At 43.6% G+C, this 17725-nt stretch overlaps 1 protein-coding gene across 1 annotated transcript; it reads right to left on the bottom strand.

Moving 5' to 3' along the window:
- Positions 1 to 527: 527 nt before the first annotated feature.
- LOC102179822 (CD48 antigen) lies at positions 528 to 7239 on the bottom strand. Its single transcript, XM_018045594.1, is given in 5 exon segments — positions 528 to 845; positions 2907 to 3060; positions 3062 to 3171; positions 6285 to 6581; positions 7236 to 7239. Coding segments are annotated over 5 exon segments (711 nt in total). The 3' UTR covers positions 528 to 699.
- Positions 7240 to 17725: the final 10486 nt, after the last annotated feature.

The following is a 17725-nucleotide window of genomic DNA, read 5'->3' as shown; positions in this document are numbered from 1 at the left end:
CTCCCCAAACTGGAAAGGATCATCTGCTTTACTAAGCCTATTAATTCAAATGTTAATCTCACCCAGAAACACCCTCAGGGGCACCCAGAATAAGGTTTGACCAGTGATCGGGTGCCTCTGTGGCCCAGTCAAATTTACACATAAAATTTACCATCCAAGTCTAGGAAGAAAATGAAAGGGTTTGATGAACACACAGTATTGTCCTTGCCACAGAAGTGATAAGCGGAGGGAGAGGTAAGGTTGGTTTGATGTGAAGAGGAAGTGATCTGTGGTAGGACAGTTTGTTGAAAGGGAAAATTGTCTTTTAGTGACCCTATCAGCTCCAGGCCCATGAGGAACCACAGAGGAGGCAAACAAAGAGCAAAAATTTCCATTGTTATGCCGGTGGTGGGCCTGGAAGCTCTTGCTATCCTGTAATGAAAGAGAATGGTGAGAGAGCTTTGTCGATTTGATGGGCTTTTTGGATCCTAGGATTCCACAATCACTTTTGACAATTATAGCATTGTTTATTGAAACAAAACATTGCAGAATACATTCTGCCCATTTGTGGTGGGAAAGCACATATGTATATGTATGCTAGAAAGACAATTAGAAAACATAAAATAAAATATTACTGTGATTATAAAAACTTCATTTGAATGTTCTTTTAGACATCTCAGTCCATTGCCTTATTCCATATAGCCAGAGCTTCTTTCCTGGTTAAGAGCCGATTGTCAATGAGGGCAAGATCTTGCAACCTTGAAGTTTCACTCCAGTTAGCTCTTCACAATTCCAGAGGAGATTGAGAAGAGTGGTTACCATGATCACTAGCCAAGTTGCTGTCCAGGCTACTCCAGAGGAGGAGGCTGAAAGAGTAAGAAAATGCAAAACATTTAGGTGTCCTGATTAATTTGTTGAGAAGGGGAAGGGGTGCTGGACATTGGCAGTGGGAGCTTCCATAGCAAGGGAGTGTGTCTCCTCTCTGAATCCAGGCACAGTGTGCCCTGCACATCCTTTTTCCCAGAAGAGCAAGAGCTCAATCTCCCAGATGTAAGGTAGAAAGAACACAGAAATCCTCTAATTATAACTGGCTTAGCTGAGTCCTGTACATGAAGATCATCTTGGCGTGTCTGTGGGCTTAGCAAAGAATCATTCTCCTACACAGGAGAGCAGTTAAGTAGGGCAGACCTTCGAGTGCAGTAGTTCATATGATACTGTATGCTAAGTTTAGGGGAGAAAGCACTGCCTGTTGATCCACACTACCAACCATCAGTACCAACTCGGTGGGGAAGGAGAAAAAAAAAAGGGAAACTAGGAGATAGAGAAGTGTAGGGCAAGGGAGAGAAGGAGAGGAGAGTGATAAATTCTGGAAGGGGAATTAAGGATGCTCTTCTAGGATAATTGAGGTAGCTGAAAAGTAACAAGACGGGCTTAGACCTCAAAAGAGAAATGTATAATTGCTTTCATCCTCTCTGTGAATGGGCAGTCACTTTCATTCTATAAAGAACAAGGGCTGTGTCTCTTCCTTTCTCTGGATCTCAGGGTATGGTGTTGATATAAAGGTGATTTTAGAACCACCCAGCCAACTGGTGGTCTCATGGTCAGACACCAAAGTCTTATACTGGATCTTCAGTGGTGGAAAAGCAGGGCGTTATCATGAAAGACTAGAAGACATGACCAGTTGGCTGGGAAGAACACAGAACTTATAGTTTCTGTAGTTCACATATAGGAGCAGAGGCAAAGAAATCAGCATAGGCGAGCAGGGTAGACTGGGTCCAGGAAGACCATGGAAGAGCCATCTCCCCAGGAGCCACGATTCCTGGTGACTGGGCGTGCAGAGGGTCTCAGGTAAATGTTGGCACCACGGGTACGAGTTATTCTGGAGAGATGTGTACACCAGGGCTTGGGGATGTGATTCCAGGGGTGTGGAGAGTACAGGGCCTAGAATGCTGAAGAGAGTGATTCAAGTGTATCAAGTGGCCCCCAAATCCCTAGTGTCTCTAGAATTAAAAGGACTTGGTGGGTCTAATTTAACCACCACTCACTTGAAGGCTTCTTTGATACTGTGCTAGGTAGTTACCTGTATTGTCTAATTTAATTCTCAGAAGAGTATGCGATAAGAACTATTATTTGCCTTATTTAAGAAGGACATGACTTGGAGAAGCTAAGTCACTTGTTTAGCTAATAAGTAATAGTCACAGGATTAATCCCAGGTGTGATTAATTCCAAAATCTATAATCGTAGCTACCCCACAATTGGACGTGTGTAGGCTTGAGAGAGAGCCAGGAGTGATGCTCTATTGAGTGGGGCCTCCCAGGAAATAGAGAAATCTCAAACAGGAAACCCAGAGTTTGCCTTTCCAACTTTATCAAGGGGCATACACCTGGGAAGAGCAGAGAATCTCAGTCCTATGGCCAGGCTCTGTTGCTCACCACTCGTTCCCACTCATGTTCATCCATTTGACCCTTCTTTCTTTTGCTCCTCACTTGTCCTCAACCACTTCTTGGCCCTTCTTTCCTTTGCTGTCTACCAGAAACACCTTTATGTCGCTGTACAACACTATCTGGACTGTTCCTCCTACTTGCCTTTTTCCTCCCTACTCATCTTGAAATCTCAGTTTATCCTGCAAGGACCCTGCCCTCAGATTCCAGGACCATGCACTTATTAAAGCAGGGCAGGCAAAGGGGACGTGAGAGCCCTTTGCAGGTGAGGACACTGAGCTCCACAAAGGCGAGGGAAGCTTGCTGAGTAGATCGATGTCAGAGACAGAAGGAGAATCCAAGTCTACCACACCTCACTGGCTGCCTTTGGGATTCTCCACCAAACGCTATGACAAGGCAGAGGGAAAAGATCCCCACACTTTTCTTCATTCAAGAGAAAACTAGTTACCCTGTGCCCACCTCAGCTCCCTTGGCAGAGACTCTTACCTTGTACACAGGGTGAAGTGAAGTGGATTGTGTCGTTTTGGCTGCTTATAGGATTGCTGACTTGGCAGGTATAAGACTTTGAGTAGCTTTGTGGCGTGTGGACATCTTCAAGCACACTGCTCTGTAGCTGTTTTGGAAAAGGACCCTGATTCCCAATACCAAGTGTAGGTAACAGATTGGTCCTGGATCCCACAGGATAGCGTCAGGTTGCAGGTGTTCATTTTCTCTGTCGTGTTAACATTTATTTCAGGCTTCTGTACAGGGTCTGAAGATGAAGATGTTATAAGATGATACAAGGGGTTTATGCATTTATGAAGCTTTTATGCTGGGAGGGTTTAGCCAACAAAGGGCAAAGGGAGGTCCTGAGGAGCAGCCATGGGGAAGAGGGCCCTGTAGAGGGAGCTAGTGGGCAATTTTGACCTCTGTAGGCTTCAGAGGGAAAGAGCTACTCCTTGGTGTGAAGCTAAACTGAATCCAGAAGGGGGAGCCAGTTACCCAGAAACAAAATGGAGACTATGCCCATCTGTGGGCGAGAAAGAACAGCAGAGTTTTAGCACAGAGATCAGCTAGAGTTGTACTTGATATTCCAACTGTCTGAGCTACTCAGGGCCCCTTCTCTAGCAATGACCCACATCTTGGCACTTTAGCCCATCAGTCAGTCCTTCAAGAGTTCTTGGGCTCAGATACAATGAGAGTCCTGTAAGAGATAGCACTCTACACCTTTCCTGAACTCTGGCAGAACTACAGAGAACCTCATGGATCTCCCAGCGCAAGCTGGTAGTGATGAATTGCATCTGTTAACTTTGGTATCTCAGTGCCTGCCACAGAGCAGGCATCCTGATGAAAGGGAAAGGTGAATGGATGTAGGAATGGATGTATGTAGGGATGAAGCTGTTATGCAACAGAAAAGACAAAATACTCCCTTCACAGTGAGACAAGCTTGGGTCGTGGACTTGGCTCTGACACAGTGGCTCTGAGAGGCAAGACAACTAACCCTCTGAACGCCTTCTCACATGGAAATGACCCTACTTCATAGCACAGTGTTAGTAAGATACAGTACCATCATCTGTGAGTAAGTGCTTTTGCTGAGTGTGATGTAAGCATGTTGAAGGTCACAGCATCATCACTGCTTTCATCCTGCGGGCAGATGGGTTGAGATGTAATCCCATCATCTGCTTCCTTCCTTGACTAGGACTGCTTTACCTGAAATCCTCTGAGGTCTTCTCCTTCTGGTCAAGGGTAAAACACCTGCAGAATCAACGCAGCTCAGAAGTCATAGGATTAAAATGTAGCAGAGAACTGACCCAATCCGAGCTGACTTCTGGGTTGTATATCTGTGAGGGGCGATGGAAGCTCTACCAATCTGACCTCCTGAACTCGAGATCCATCTCCTCCATGAAGCCTTATCACATTGCTGGACTCCTCTTGCATACTTTACATGAGCAATCTTTATATGCTTATTCATTTCCTGTGGTCTGGCCTCAAGTCTTATAAACCTTCTGCATTTCCCATAGTAAGCAGCTCAGCCCTGAGCACTCCAGAGCCAGATGGAGCAGTCTGGTTCCAAGATGCCCCCTTTCAGCTTTAGAAATTCCAGAGCTGGACAGAAGGATGATCCTTCCACTAATTGCATCCTCAGAGCCTTATCCAGAGGCAAGTGTACTAAAGCCACATAGGCTTATGGCTTGTATGATATTCAGAAATTTTGCAAGTTGGTTGTAAAATGAAACTGATAGCAGTTTACAGTTGGCTGTGATGGGAATATTTGCCACAAAATCTGGTAAATGATATATATTTGAGATTTATTTTTATAAATCTCTGTAGGAACCTTTGAATATTTCATGTTGCTAATACATCTTGCAAATTTAGGACATATGATATGGAGGAAGTGAGTAAGAAGGTGATTCTAGCCTCTTAGACCAGGGGCCATCATGACCCGTGTCAGTGGGATACGAGTATATACAATATCTTCATTGTTTGCAGGATTTTAGCATTTTTAAGGCTCTTCACCAGACACAAGATCTTCTCCCACATTTTTTTGTTATAATTTTATTATTTTTGACTGCACCATGCAGCATGTGGGGTCATTGTTCCCCAACCATGAATTGAACTCAACACGCCCCCTGCAGTGGAAGGGTAGATTCTTAACCACTGGACCGCAAGGCAGGTTCCAGCATTGTAAAAGTGTTTTCACTTTCATTACCTACTTTGATTCTCATAACATCATAAAAAGATATAATTATCCTCACAATATGAGGAGGAACTCAAGTCTCTGAGGGGCACATCTCCCTTGGATGTCTGCCCAGCCCTCCTCCTCTCATAATTGACAATCTCCCCAAGAACCAAGTTTCTGGCTTATAAGCTGAGTCTTTGGACCCTAAGAGTTTAAATCACATACCCGAACCAAGATGGGCTAGTCAATTTCTCTTTCTTGAGAATTTAAACTAAGACATATGAAAGCCTAGACTCTGAGAGAGATAGACTGTACTGGCAGGGACCCACATTCACACGAAAGATTCCAGTGGCTAGAGGCTCTGGACTGAGCCAGGCTCTCATTCTTCCTCCTCTTCAATCCTTTTCAACTCTTCTAAACTTCTTTCATTGCTTTAAGAAGTCATAGCTTAAAAAAAAACTCCTTTTTTGCTAAAGGTATATCAAGTTGGTGTCCATTACTTGCCATTAACAGAATCTTACCTAATGGGACAGAGATGTCAAGATCTTTCTCTAAGGTCACACAGCCAGTAAGTGTGGTCCAGTGGTTAAGAATCTACCTGCCAATGCAGGGGACACGGGTTCCATCCCTGGTCCGGAAAGATGCCACATACTGCAGAGCAACTAAGCCCATGCATTACAACTACTGAAGCCCACACATCCTAGGGCCAGCAAGCTGCAGCTACTAAAGCCCACATGCCTAGAACCCATGCTCCACAACCAGAGACTCCACCACAATGAGAAGCCCATGCACCGCAACAAAGAGTAACCCCCACTTGCCACAATTCAAGAAAGTCTGCATGGAGCAAGGAAGACCCAGTACAACCAAAAATCAATTAATAAAGAAGAACTCAGAACTTATTTGGATTGACCACAAGAGAACATGAAGAGAACAGAGAGGAAACCATCTTTGTTGTCTCCTTCCTCTTCAAATCTTAGACTCTCTAATGTCAGAAGAGGTTTTAAATGTCCCAAAGTTATCTACTTTGGGGTCTGCTGGCCCAGACTCACTTCCAAGTGGAACTGGCTCCAGGAGAAATGGATTAAGCCTGTCCTGAGGTTTTCTCTGCCCGTCCCATGGAGAGTCCCCAGAATCACCAGGAAGCTTCCCAGTGATCTTTCTGGGGTCCCAGAGTGGGGACTAGCCCTTTGGTTACCGTAACTCACCAAGCACCATCAGAGAGATCTTGTATTCCTCCTCATGTCCATTGTCCTTCAGCACCCTCAGGAGGTAAGTACTGCTGTCTTCCTTCTGGACCTTGCGGATGTGCAGTGTGCCACTTTGAGAACCAAGTGTGGCCCTGTCCTTAAATTTAGTATCGAAGTACTTAGTAGGCTCCCCAGATTCCCACTCTACAATCTTCTGGTCAGTAGTATAAAACCAGGTGAGTGATTTGTGGTTCTTAGGCAGATTGGAGATTTGTAGACTCACATTGTCGCTGGGGGTTGCATGTTTTGAATAGCCTGCCAATGAAAGTCAGAATGAGTGAGACCCATTTTAGAGAAAGCAGAGCTGCCCAGTAGCCCAAATCTGGGCTCGTGGAACAAGGAAGAAGGAAGAGATTTTCGCTTGGGAGGAGAGAGTATGATCTTTATCAGAGGACCTGACCCCTGATCAGGAATTCAGTAAAGTTAGAGCTTGAGAGTCTTCCCTGGGAGCTCAGATGGTAAAGCGTCTGAGGGCTCCAATATGATCAGGTAAATAGGGTGTCCTACGCAGTTTCAGGTAGTGACCTGACTCCATTTCCCCATGCTGATCTTTTGAGGAGGGTAACTACTTCCAAGACAGGAGTTCACAGATTGAGGAGAGCGGTTTTTATTGGTCATCTCCATGGTGAAAATCAGAAATGTCCCCAGTCTGAAACTGCTACACATATGGTACATCAGGGACTGTGACTTTCCTATGGGTCTTCAAAGTGTCTTGGGTGGGTGAATAATTCATTTAGATTCAAGAGGGATGGGCCTGAAACTCTTAGACCCAAGGGTGCAGAATACATTCATTTGGGTCAAATAAACTGTGATAATAGGTAAGTAATATCATATTTGAATATAGGTTAATAATAATAATACTGATGTTCAGTGGGTAGGCCAATGTAAAGGTTTAAATAGTGAACTTACCCATAAGGGAGGAAGAGCTTGGGCGTGGAGCTGGGAGACCAATACTCAAACTGTGTAGATCTGATTTTCCACATTTTGTGCTCTCAGCCTATGCCACATGTGATCTACTTTCTACTCCTCACATGATTTAGAGTTGGCTCAGGTCAGAAATCCCCTTGGGTGGGTGCTCTGGTTAATCAGGGTGTTTCCTGACTGGGAAACCAAAAGCAGATATTCACTCTCAGGGGTCTTTAACATTTTCTGAGTACCAATCCCTCGGAAAACCAGTAGAATCTATGGATCCTCTCACCAGAAAAGAGAACTAACACACATTCAAACGAAATAATTTTCTTAATTTAAATTTATTGATTTCAAATTGAAGGATAATTGCATTACAACATTGTGTTCATTTCTGCCATATATCACCATGAGCCTGCTATAGGTGTATGTATGTTCTCACCCTCACGGCCCTCCCTCCCACCTCTCACCCCATCCCACCCCTCTAGGTTGTCATTTGCTCCCTGCGTCACACTAGAAATTTCCACCAGCTGTCTAGTTTTACATATGGTAATGGATGTTTCAGGGCTACTCTCTCAATTCGTCCCACCCTCTCCTTCTGCCCCCATAACCGCAAGTCTGTTCTTAGTTTCTTGGCTAAGTCACTTCAGTCACCGACTGTGTGCGACTCCATAGACGGCAGCCGACCAGGCTCAGCTATCCCTGGGATTCTCCAGGCAAGAACACTGGAGTTGGTTGCCATTTCCTTCTCCAATGCATGAACTGAAAAAAAAAACCGATGGGGCTTCCTGTTTTTGGTCCCCAGGCCCCACCCATGAGTTGCTGGGTGGAGAGTTCTAACCTTAAGCCATGAATTAAAAGTGCCTTTGGTCTCTTTCTGGCTTGGCTCTGGTCTGTGTCCAGAGTTCCTGTAAAGTTCTGGAGACGAGGAGCATGTGCTCCAGAAGGCGGGAGTGGTCTCTGACTCTGGAAATTCTACTGCTGCCTCTCTTGTTCCTGGCAACCAGCATACAAGGTACTTTCCACAGACTGTCCGCCTGTAACTGTGCACTGGAGGCCCAGTGAGATGGAAAAGGGAATACGGGCATGTCTCCACCTGAAGTGGAGTAGTGGCTCCAGGCAGCAAGGATTTTCATCCTGGCAGCGGGGTTGGGGAGTCTTCCTTAAGCTTTGGAAAATCAGGCTCCATCTCTTTTCTCAAGCGGAAGCAACACAAATAGAACTTTGGTGAGATGGAGTAGTCCTCTCCCATTTCGTGCCATGGTGCGTCATCGGTGAAGCTTCTTTGCATTACAAATAACAGAAGGCTGCATGGGCAGCTGCCACCCTGCAGGCTCCGGGATGCCGTGATCCTTGAGACGTTCTTTGAGACCTCTGTCTATGCAAGGGGTTGTTTCATGAGCAAAAGTAAATAATGTCATTGCTCCAGAGAGAAATCAAAATTGTGGGAAAGGAAAGTTGGGAAGGATGGCTCTGTCTAGGGTCGCTGAGTGGGAGTCTGAGCAGAGGCCTCAGTAGCAGGGAAACCCTGGAACATCTGATTAAAAGCTAAGTTCGTTCTGCCATGGTTGTGTTCTATCCCCTTGTGTGGCAACTTTCCTTTTCCTGTTACACTTGTCCAGCCCTCCACTACCTGTCTTCCGAGGTCAGCTGAGAACTGAGAGCTAAGCTATTGCCTTTCTTGCTATTCCCCCTAATAAATACTTAAGTCTGTTTCATTAAAGGTGCTTTAATGCTCACTACTATGGCAAAAATGAGTAAAAGTGAGTTTGGGCACCGGAAACAAATATAACGTTTTAAAATTATGATAGTATGTGACTCTGAGGCAGATGAGATAGCCATACTCAAAGGAAATCCTATTGGCTACTCACGCAAGGCCTCTCAGGGTGACAGGACATTTGATCTGGCTTATGACTGGCTTTGGGGGAGGAAGAAAATTTTTTCCGCCCTTCTAGGATCTCTGACTGGTGTAAGGATTAAACTGACATGAGATAAGCTAACAGGAGACAGTCAGAGTTTAATATTGTGTACATGCTTCCCTGGTGACTCAGAGGTCAAAGCATCTGCCTGGAATGCAGGAGACCCGGGTTGGATCCCTGGGTCAGGAAGAACCCCAGGAGAAGGAAATGGCAAGCCACTCCAGTACTCTTGCCTGGAGAATCCCATGGAGGGAGGAGCCTGGTAGGCTGCAGTCCATGGGGTCACCAAGAGTTGGACACGACTGAGCGACTTCACATGGGTGAAACCCAGAAAAATCAAGTAACTTGCTAAAATGGCTGAAGCCCTCATCTTAAATACCATCCTCTGCTAAAGACAAAAGAGAATGTTGAGGCTGACAGTTTGGGGAGGTTATCAGGAAAAACACAGGCAAATAAAGGTAAGGTTGTTAGGCAGATTTAAGTTAGTGCCTTCTGCATTGATAAGAGTTTCTAGAGATTTGGTCATCCTCCTCGTCTGGTACAGAGAGGGAGACAGCTTTATTAGTGGAGGTTTCCCTTACAAATATAAATGTTTCTTATGAAAGAGTAACTCGTACAAGGTTTTCAGAATGTTTACCATGTCTGCTGCTTCCTTAGAAAACAACCTACTTGAAACAATTAATATGCCAAAGAGACATCTTAGGGTGGCACATTCTGCTCCCCTACACTACGTCTAGAGACATGCTGTCTTCAGGCCTCCTGTGGCTGTGTGAGCTCCATGGGGCTTACTCAGCTCATAGGTCACTAATATGACCTTGGGAGTAGGGGCTGGTATGAAGTATTCATCCAATTGTTGGGAAAGATAGACATGCCAAGAGAAGCGGACTATCTCAGTGCTTTCTCTAGACATGAGGCCATTGTGTATAAATCTCCTCATGTGCAGAGTACGCCTGCAGATAGTTCTTTTATCTTCAGTTTATGACTCCCTCACCCCAAAGCCTGCTGGCCCAGTGGTTTTACAAAAAAACCCACCTGCCAATGCAGGAGATATGGGTTCAATCCTTGGGTCAGGAAGACACCCTGGAGAAGGAAATAGCAACCTACTCCAGTATTCTTGCCTGGGATCTCTCAAGGGCAGAGGAGCCTGGTGGGCAACAGTCCATGGGGTCACAAAAGACTTGGACATGACTGAGTGATAAAACAACACCCCATAACCACATTATGTCTAAATTCAACTTTGTGCTTTGCCTTGGAGGAGGTGCTTTTTCTCTTGCCTCTAGACCTATATACATGCCTTTCCTTCTGCCTGAAATGTCCTGCATGCCCCCTCTCCAGCGCCTCCCATTCTTGCGTCACTTCCTCCCAGAAGCCTCAGGTTCCAGGTTATGGTTGGTGAACTGCTTGGCTGTCTGCTTCCTGGATCTCTTGAGCACAGGGACCCTGTCCATTGCTGAACCTAATACAGCGCCTAGCACGTGGCATGGGCTGAATAAATAATTGTTAAGCCTACGAATGAATGACATCAAAGATGTCATTCCTTTCAGGCTATCTGTCCAGATCTTCCTGGGGGTATCATTATTCTTTTTTTTTTCCCCAGTAATGCATGTTTCTGTGGAGATATTTGGGAAGTATTTTTTAAATCTCCTCTTTTGGCCCTCCTCATACTTGAGGTTCTCAGCTCTCTGATCTACAGGCCCGTTCCTCACTAGCAGGCATCTTCCTTGTCTCCCTCTAGCACCACAAAGTGCACTAGAAGCAGCTTATTCTGGGAATCAGGAAACTTATCTTCTTTTTTCTTAATTTGATTTTTAATTGGAGGATAATTGCTTTAAGACCTATGTTCTGAGTTCTAAGCTGTGGGGTTTCCTATAAATCATAAAAGCTTCCTGAGTCTCAATTTTCTCAACTCTATTATGGGTATAATGATACGCTCCCCATTTTGTCAAGGGGTTATTATTAAGATTAATGAAATTGATCTTAATGTGAAATCTTAATTTGAATGTGAAATTGCTCTGTGATTGTGACCACAATACCACAATACAATTTGAGAGAGATAAGAGCCAGGAATATCATCAGGAAGTTCCAAAGCCCAGTGCTCTCTCCTGGGCCACAGAACTGAATCTCTGCTTTTTAAACATCTTCAAACACATTCCCAAATTCTAACTCTTCATCTTGGTTCCAGCTACGTATTGCTGTGTAATAAGCCTCCACCAACCTGGGGCTTCCTCACCATGCATTTGGTCACTGCCATCTGGCCGATTAAATTCATGAGACTTCCCATCTCAGGAAAGAGCACTGTACTCTTCATCTTGCCCCATGACACGCATCTGAAGTCTTGCTGCCTATTGCCAAATTACTTCCCTGAAAGGTCTGGACACGTTTGCTAAACAGTTTATCCCACTAGAGAGCTGCATGTAACTCCATGTCAGTATCTTTAAAACAACGCTTTTGGTTCTTAAACTTTTATGAGAAACCCCATGACTTGCTTTAGAGTATTAGAATTTCCCCTTTAGCAATTCCTTCTTCTTCCTGGGTAGACCTTTTTGTATGAAATTACCACTTCTTTTGGTCTGATTCCCCTCCCCTACACCATTTTAGTTTTACTTCTGTACAGACAAGAAACATGGGTAAACACAGGAAAGGTCTGCCTCATTTATAAACTGCACATAAAAACAGTTACTTCAGCCTAACCATGCAGACACATGAACAGCTACTTCCTGTTAGAATTGAATCAAAGTAGTACTTTAAATATTTTTATATCTAATAAAATATGGAATTGTTAAAAGGCAAATAAAAATATTTTTCAGTTTACTTTAAATTTTAAAAAAAACATAAATATAACAGAAAATGAAATATATATATATATATATATAAGAAAATAAGGAGGAAGTGAAGAGATATCTGGAGAGGCAGCTTTGGAGTACAAAATGAAGCAGGGGAAAGTCTAACAGAGTTTTGCCAGGAGAACACACTGGTCATAACAAACACCCTCTTCCAACAACACAGGAGACAACTCTACACACGGATATCACCAGATGGTCAATACCGAAATCAGAATGATTATATTATTTGCAGCTGATGATGAAGCTCTATACAATCAGCAAAAACAAGACTGGGAGCTGACTGTGACATAGATCATGAAATCCTAATTGCAAAATGCAGACACAAATTGAAGAAAGTAGGGAAAATTAATAGGTCATGCAGGTATGCTGCTAAGTCCCTTCAGTCGTGTTCGACTCTGTGCGACCCCATAGACGGCAGCCCACCAAACTCCCCCATCCCTGGGATTCTCTAGGCAAGAATACTGGAGTGGGTTGCCATTTCCTTCTCCAGTGCGTCAAAGTGAAAAGTGAAAGTGAAGTCGCTCAGTCGTGTCTGACTCTTCGCGACCCCATGGACTGCAGCCTACCAGGCTCCTCCGCCCATGGGATTTCCCAGGCAAGAGTACAGGAGTGGGATGCCATTGCCTTCATGCAGGTATGACCTAAATCAAATCCCTTGCAATTGTACAGTGGAAGCGACAAATATATTTCAAGGGAGTAGATCCGATAGACAGAGTGCCTGAAGAACCATGGATGGAGGTTCATAACATAGTACAGGAAGTGGTGATCAAAGTCATCTCCAGGAAAAAGAAATGCAACAACGCAAAACGGTTGTCTGAAGAGGCCTTACAAATACCCGAGAAAAGAAGAGAAGCGAACGGCAAAGGGGAAAAGGACAGATACACCCATCTGAACGCAGAGTTCCAAAGAATAACAAGGAGAAACATGAAACCCTTCCTAAAGTGATCAAACTAAAGAAATAGAGGAAAACAATAGAATGGGAGAGACTGGAGGTCTTTTCAAGAAAATTAGAGATACCAAGGGAACATTTCATGCAAAGATGGCCAAAATAAAGTACAGAAATGGTATGGACCTAACAGAAGCAGAAGGTATTAAGAAGTGGCAAAAAACACACAGAGGAACTATACAAAAAAGATCTGAATGACCCAGAAAACCATCTGGTGTGATCACTCATCTAGAGCCAGATATCCTGGAGTGTGAAGTCAAGTGGACCTTAGGAAGCATCACTACAAACAAAGGTAGAGAAAGTGATGGAATTCGAACTGAGCTATTTCACATTCTGAAAGATGACACTGTGAAAGTGTTGCACTCAATATGCCAGCAAATTTGGAAACCTCAGCAGTGGCCTCAGGACTGGAAGAGGTGATTTTCTTCCAGTCCCAAAGAAAGGCAATGCCAAAAAATGTTTGAACTATCACACCATTGTACTCATCTCACACACTAGCAAACTAATGCTCAAAATTCTCCAAGGGAGGCTTCAATAGTATATGAACCAAGAACTTCCAGATAGTCAAGCTGGATTTAGAAAAGGCAGAGGAACCAGAGATCAAATTGCCAACATCCACTGGATCATGGAAAAAGCAAGGGAATTCCAGAAAAACATCTACTTCTGCTTCATTGACTATGGCTCATTGACACAACCTTTGACTGTGTGGATCACAACAAACTTTGGAAAACTGTTAAAGAGACAAGAACACCAGTCCACCTTACCTGCTTCCTGAGAAACCTGTTTGCAGGTCAAGAGGCAACAGTTAGAACTGGACATGGAACAATGCACTGGTTCAAAATTGAGAAAAGAATACGTCAAGACTATATACTGTCACCCTGCTCAATTAACTTATATGCAGAGTACATCATGTGAAATGCTTGGCTGGACGAAGCACAAGCAGAAATCAAGATTGCCGAGAGAAATATCAATAACCTCACATATGCAGATGATACCACCCTTATGGCAGAAAGCAAAGAGGCATTAAAGAGCCACGTGATGAAGGGAAAAGGGGAGAGTGAAAAAAACTGGCTTAAAACTCAACATTCACAAAACTAAGATCACGGCATTTGGTCCCATCAATTCATGGCAAATAGATGGGGACGAAATGGAAAGAGTGACAGAGTTTATCTTGTTGAGCTCCCAAAATCACTGAAGATAGTAACTGCAGTCAAGAATTTAAAAGATGCTTGCTCCTTGGAAGAAAAGCTATGACAAATCTAGACAGCATCTTAAAAAGCAGAGACATTACTTTGCTGACAAAAAATCCGTCTAGTCAAAGCTATGGTTTGTCCAGCAGTCATGTGTGCATCTGAGAGGTGGACCGTCAAGAAAGCTGAGCACCGAAGAATTGATGCTTTTGAATTGTGGTGTTAGAGAAGGCTCTTGAGAGTCCCTTGGACTGCAAGGAGATCCAACCAGTCAATCTTAAAGGAAATCAACCCTGAATATTTATTGGAAGGACTGGTGCTAAAGCTGAAACTCCAATACTTTGGCCACTTAATGCGAAGAGCTGACTCACTGGAAAAGACCCTGATGCTGGGAAAGATGGAAGGCAGGAGGAGAAGGGGATGACAGACGACAATATGGTTGGATGGCATCACCGACTCAATGGACATGAGTCTGAACAAGATCTGGGAGATGGTGAAGGACAGGGAGGCCTGGAATGCTGCAGTCCATGGGGTTGCAAAGAGTCAGACATGACTGAGTGACTGAACAATAACAACAATAAAAGGAAAATATCAATGAATTTGTCTGAGTTTATTAGAAAATCCTCTGTAATAGACTAAACCACTACTTTGATATCTCAAATTGTACTACAATGTCTGTATGCTAATTTTGCAATCTATATTATAATAGTAATATTAATGCATCTTTATTCAACTTGTGACTGGATTATAGGATGCTTTTAGAAGAGTAGAATGTTTTTCCATTTTTTTATGGTTAATCAAGCATTCTTTCTTCTGTTTCTATCTTGATGTGGCTTTCGAAGGCCACACTATCATTAGATATTTCATAGCAAAACTCACTTTTCCTTTTTAAAATAATTTTTATTTTATAGTGGAGTATAGTTGATTTACAATATTGTGCTTAGCTTCAGGTGTACAGCGAGGTGACTCTATTATACCTATGAAAGTGAAAGTGAAAGTTGCGCAGTCGTGTCTGACTCTTTGCAACCCCATGGACTATACAATCCATGGAATTCTCCAGGCCAGAATACTGGAGTGGGTAGCCTTTCCCTTCTCCAGGGAATTTTCCCAACTCAGGGATCAAACCCAGGTCTCCCACATTGCAGGTGGATTCTTTACCAGCTGAGCTACCAGGGAAGCTATACATATACATATATTCTTTCTTTTTTCATATCCTTTTCCCAAAACTCACTTTTCCTTTGCTATTCTCAAGCACGAGTCTCAGCCCATTTGAGACGGCTGGGTTTTTATTTCAAGATTTCTCTACGCTGCTTTTCATTGCTTTGTAGATATCTGAAACCATGAATGATACACAAAGCACTCTTTTGTGTTGTATCTTTTGAGAAACAACTTTCTGGGCAGCTTCTTCACTGCTCCTCTGCTGTATATGTCATAAGAGTCATCTTTGATTCTTTTATCCAGGACTCAACCGTAAGACTTCCCTGGTGGCTCAGATGGTAAAGAATCTGCCTGCAGTGCAGGAGACCCAGGTGAAATCCCTGGGACAGGAAGATCCCCTGAAGAAGGAATGTCTACCGAGTCCAATATTCTTGCCTGGGAATACCATTGACAGAGGAGCCTGGCAGGCTACAATGCATGGGGTTACAGAGAGTTGGACACAACTAAGTGACTCACACACACAAGCGTAAGACAGGGCTGCTACACTGGCCCAGGTGGGCACATTATGATACTTAAGAAACAGTTCATTGTTCACAAGGAATTAAAAAGTAACTCAAAATTCTACTTAATCTCTCAAAAGATGTTAAAAGGAATCCAATTTATAAGCTATAGCATATAGCAATACTTCCTCTTCCTATCATACACTTATCCGCCCTCTTCAGTCTTCTCAAACTATTCCATTCCTCTACAGCTCAGAGATTCTCATTCTCTTGAGCCATAATGTTATAGAACCTCTATTTTCTAAACCAACCCGAGTGGTTCCTCATAAAGGTCAAACAAATCTTAAGAAGTAAGCAAGAGGAGGGCTTCCTAGGTGGCCCAGTGATAAAGAATCCATCTGCAATGCAGGAGACACAGGTTTGATCTCTGGGTCAAGAAGATCCTCTGGAGGAGAAAACAGCAACCCATTCCAGTATTCTTGCCTGGAAAATCCCATGGACAGAAGAGCCTAGCAGGTTACAGTCCAAGAGCCTGCAAAGAGTCAGACGTGACTGAGCAACTACTACACACACATCCCAAGCAAAAGGAGGCTAAGTGGGATAAAACAATATGACTACTTGGAGGTTATGAGGAGATGAATGGGAACATTTATGTATAGCTTTTGTCCCATCCATTCTATACTAAACAATAACTGTGAGCCAAGTATTCTGGGGATTCAAAATTGAGTAACACATGGTGTTCGCCTTTGAAACGTTCACAATCTCAGTGACTCTGTGTCTGTTATATCTTCCCCCTCCTCCTCACGCTTTAGTTTGAAGTTTCTTTGGAATGTGTTGGGGATAGCCTGGACAAACAAGATCTTAATGTTGTAAGTTCAGTTCAGTCGCTAGTCATGTCTGACTCCTTGTGACCCCATGGACTGCAGTATGCCAGGCTTCCCTGTCCTTCACCAACTCCTGGAGCTTGCTCAAACTCATGTCCTTTTGAGTCAATGATGCCATCCAATCACCCTCATCCTCTGTCATCCCCTCCTCTTCCTGCCTTCAATCTTTCCAAATATTAGAGTCTTTTCCAACAATTCAGCTCTTGACATCAGGTGGCCAAAGTATTGGAGTTTCAGCTTCAACATCAGTCCTTCCAATGAATATTCAGAGTTGATTTCCTTGAGGATTGACTGGGTTGATCTCCTTGTGGTCCAAGGGACTCTCAAGAGTCTTCTCCAAGCACCACCATTTAAATCATCAATTATTCGCACTCAGCCTCTTTATGGTCCAACGCTCACATTCATACTTGACTACTGGAAAATCCATAGCTTTGACTAGATGGAACTCTGTCGGAAAAGTGATGTCTCTGCTTTTTAATATGCTGTCTAGGTTGATCATAGCTTTTCTTCCAAGGAGCAAGCGTTTTTTAATTTCATGGTTGCAGTCACCATCTGCAATGATTTTGGAGCCCAAGAAAATAAAGTCTTCACTGTTTCCATTTTTTCCCCATCTATTTGCCACGAAGTGATGGGATTAGATGCCATGATCTTACTCTTTTGAGTGTTGAGTTTTAAGCCAAATTTTTCATTCTCCTCTTTCACTTTCACAAGAGGCTCTTCAGTTTCTCTTCATTTTCTCCCATAAGGTGGTGTCATCTGCATATCTGAGGTTATTGATATCTCTCCTGGCAATCTTGATTCCTACTTGGCTTCATCCAGCCCAGGATTTCGCATGATGTACTCTGCATAGAAGTTAAATAAGCAGGGTGACAATATACAGCCTTGATGTACTCCTTGCTCAATTTTGAGCCAAGTCCATTGTCTCATGTCCAGTTCTCACTCTTGTTTCTTGACCTGCATACAGGTTTCTCAGGAAGCAGGTATGGTGGTCTGGTATTCCATCGCTTGAAGAATTTTTCACAGTTTGTTGTATCCACACAGTCAAAGTCTTTG

This window comes from Capra hircus, unplaced genomic scaffold, assembly GCF_001704415.2.
Source record: "Capra hircus breed San Clemente unplaced genomic scaffold, ASM170441v1, whole genome shotgun sequence".
In the NCBI taxonomy this organism is placed as follows: Eukaryota; Metazoa; Chordata; class Mammalia; order Artiodactyla; family Bovidae; genus Capra; species Capra hircus.
The sequence above is the reverse complement of the archived record's forward strand: the minus strand, read 5'-3'. Positions and strand labels throughout refer to the sequence as shown.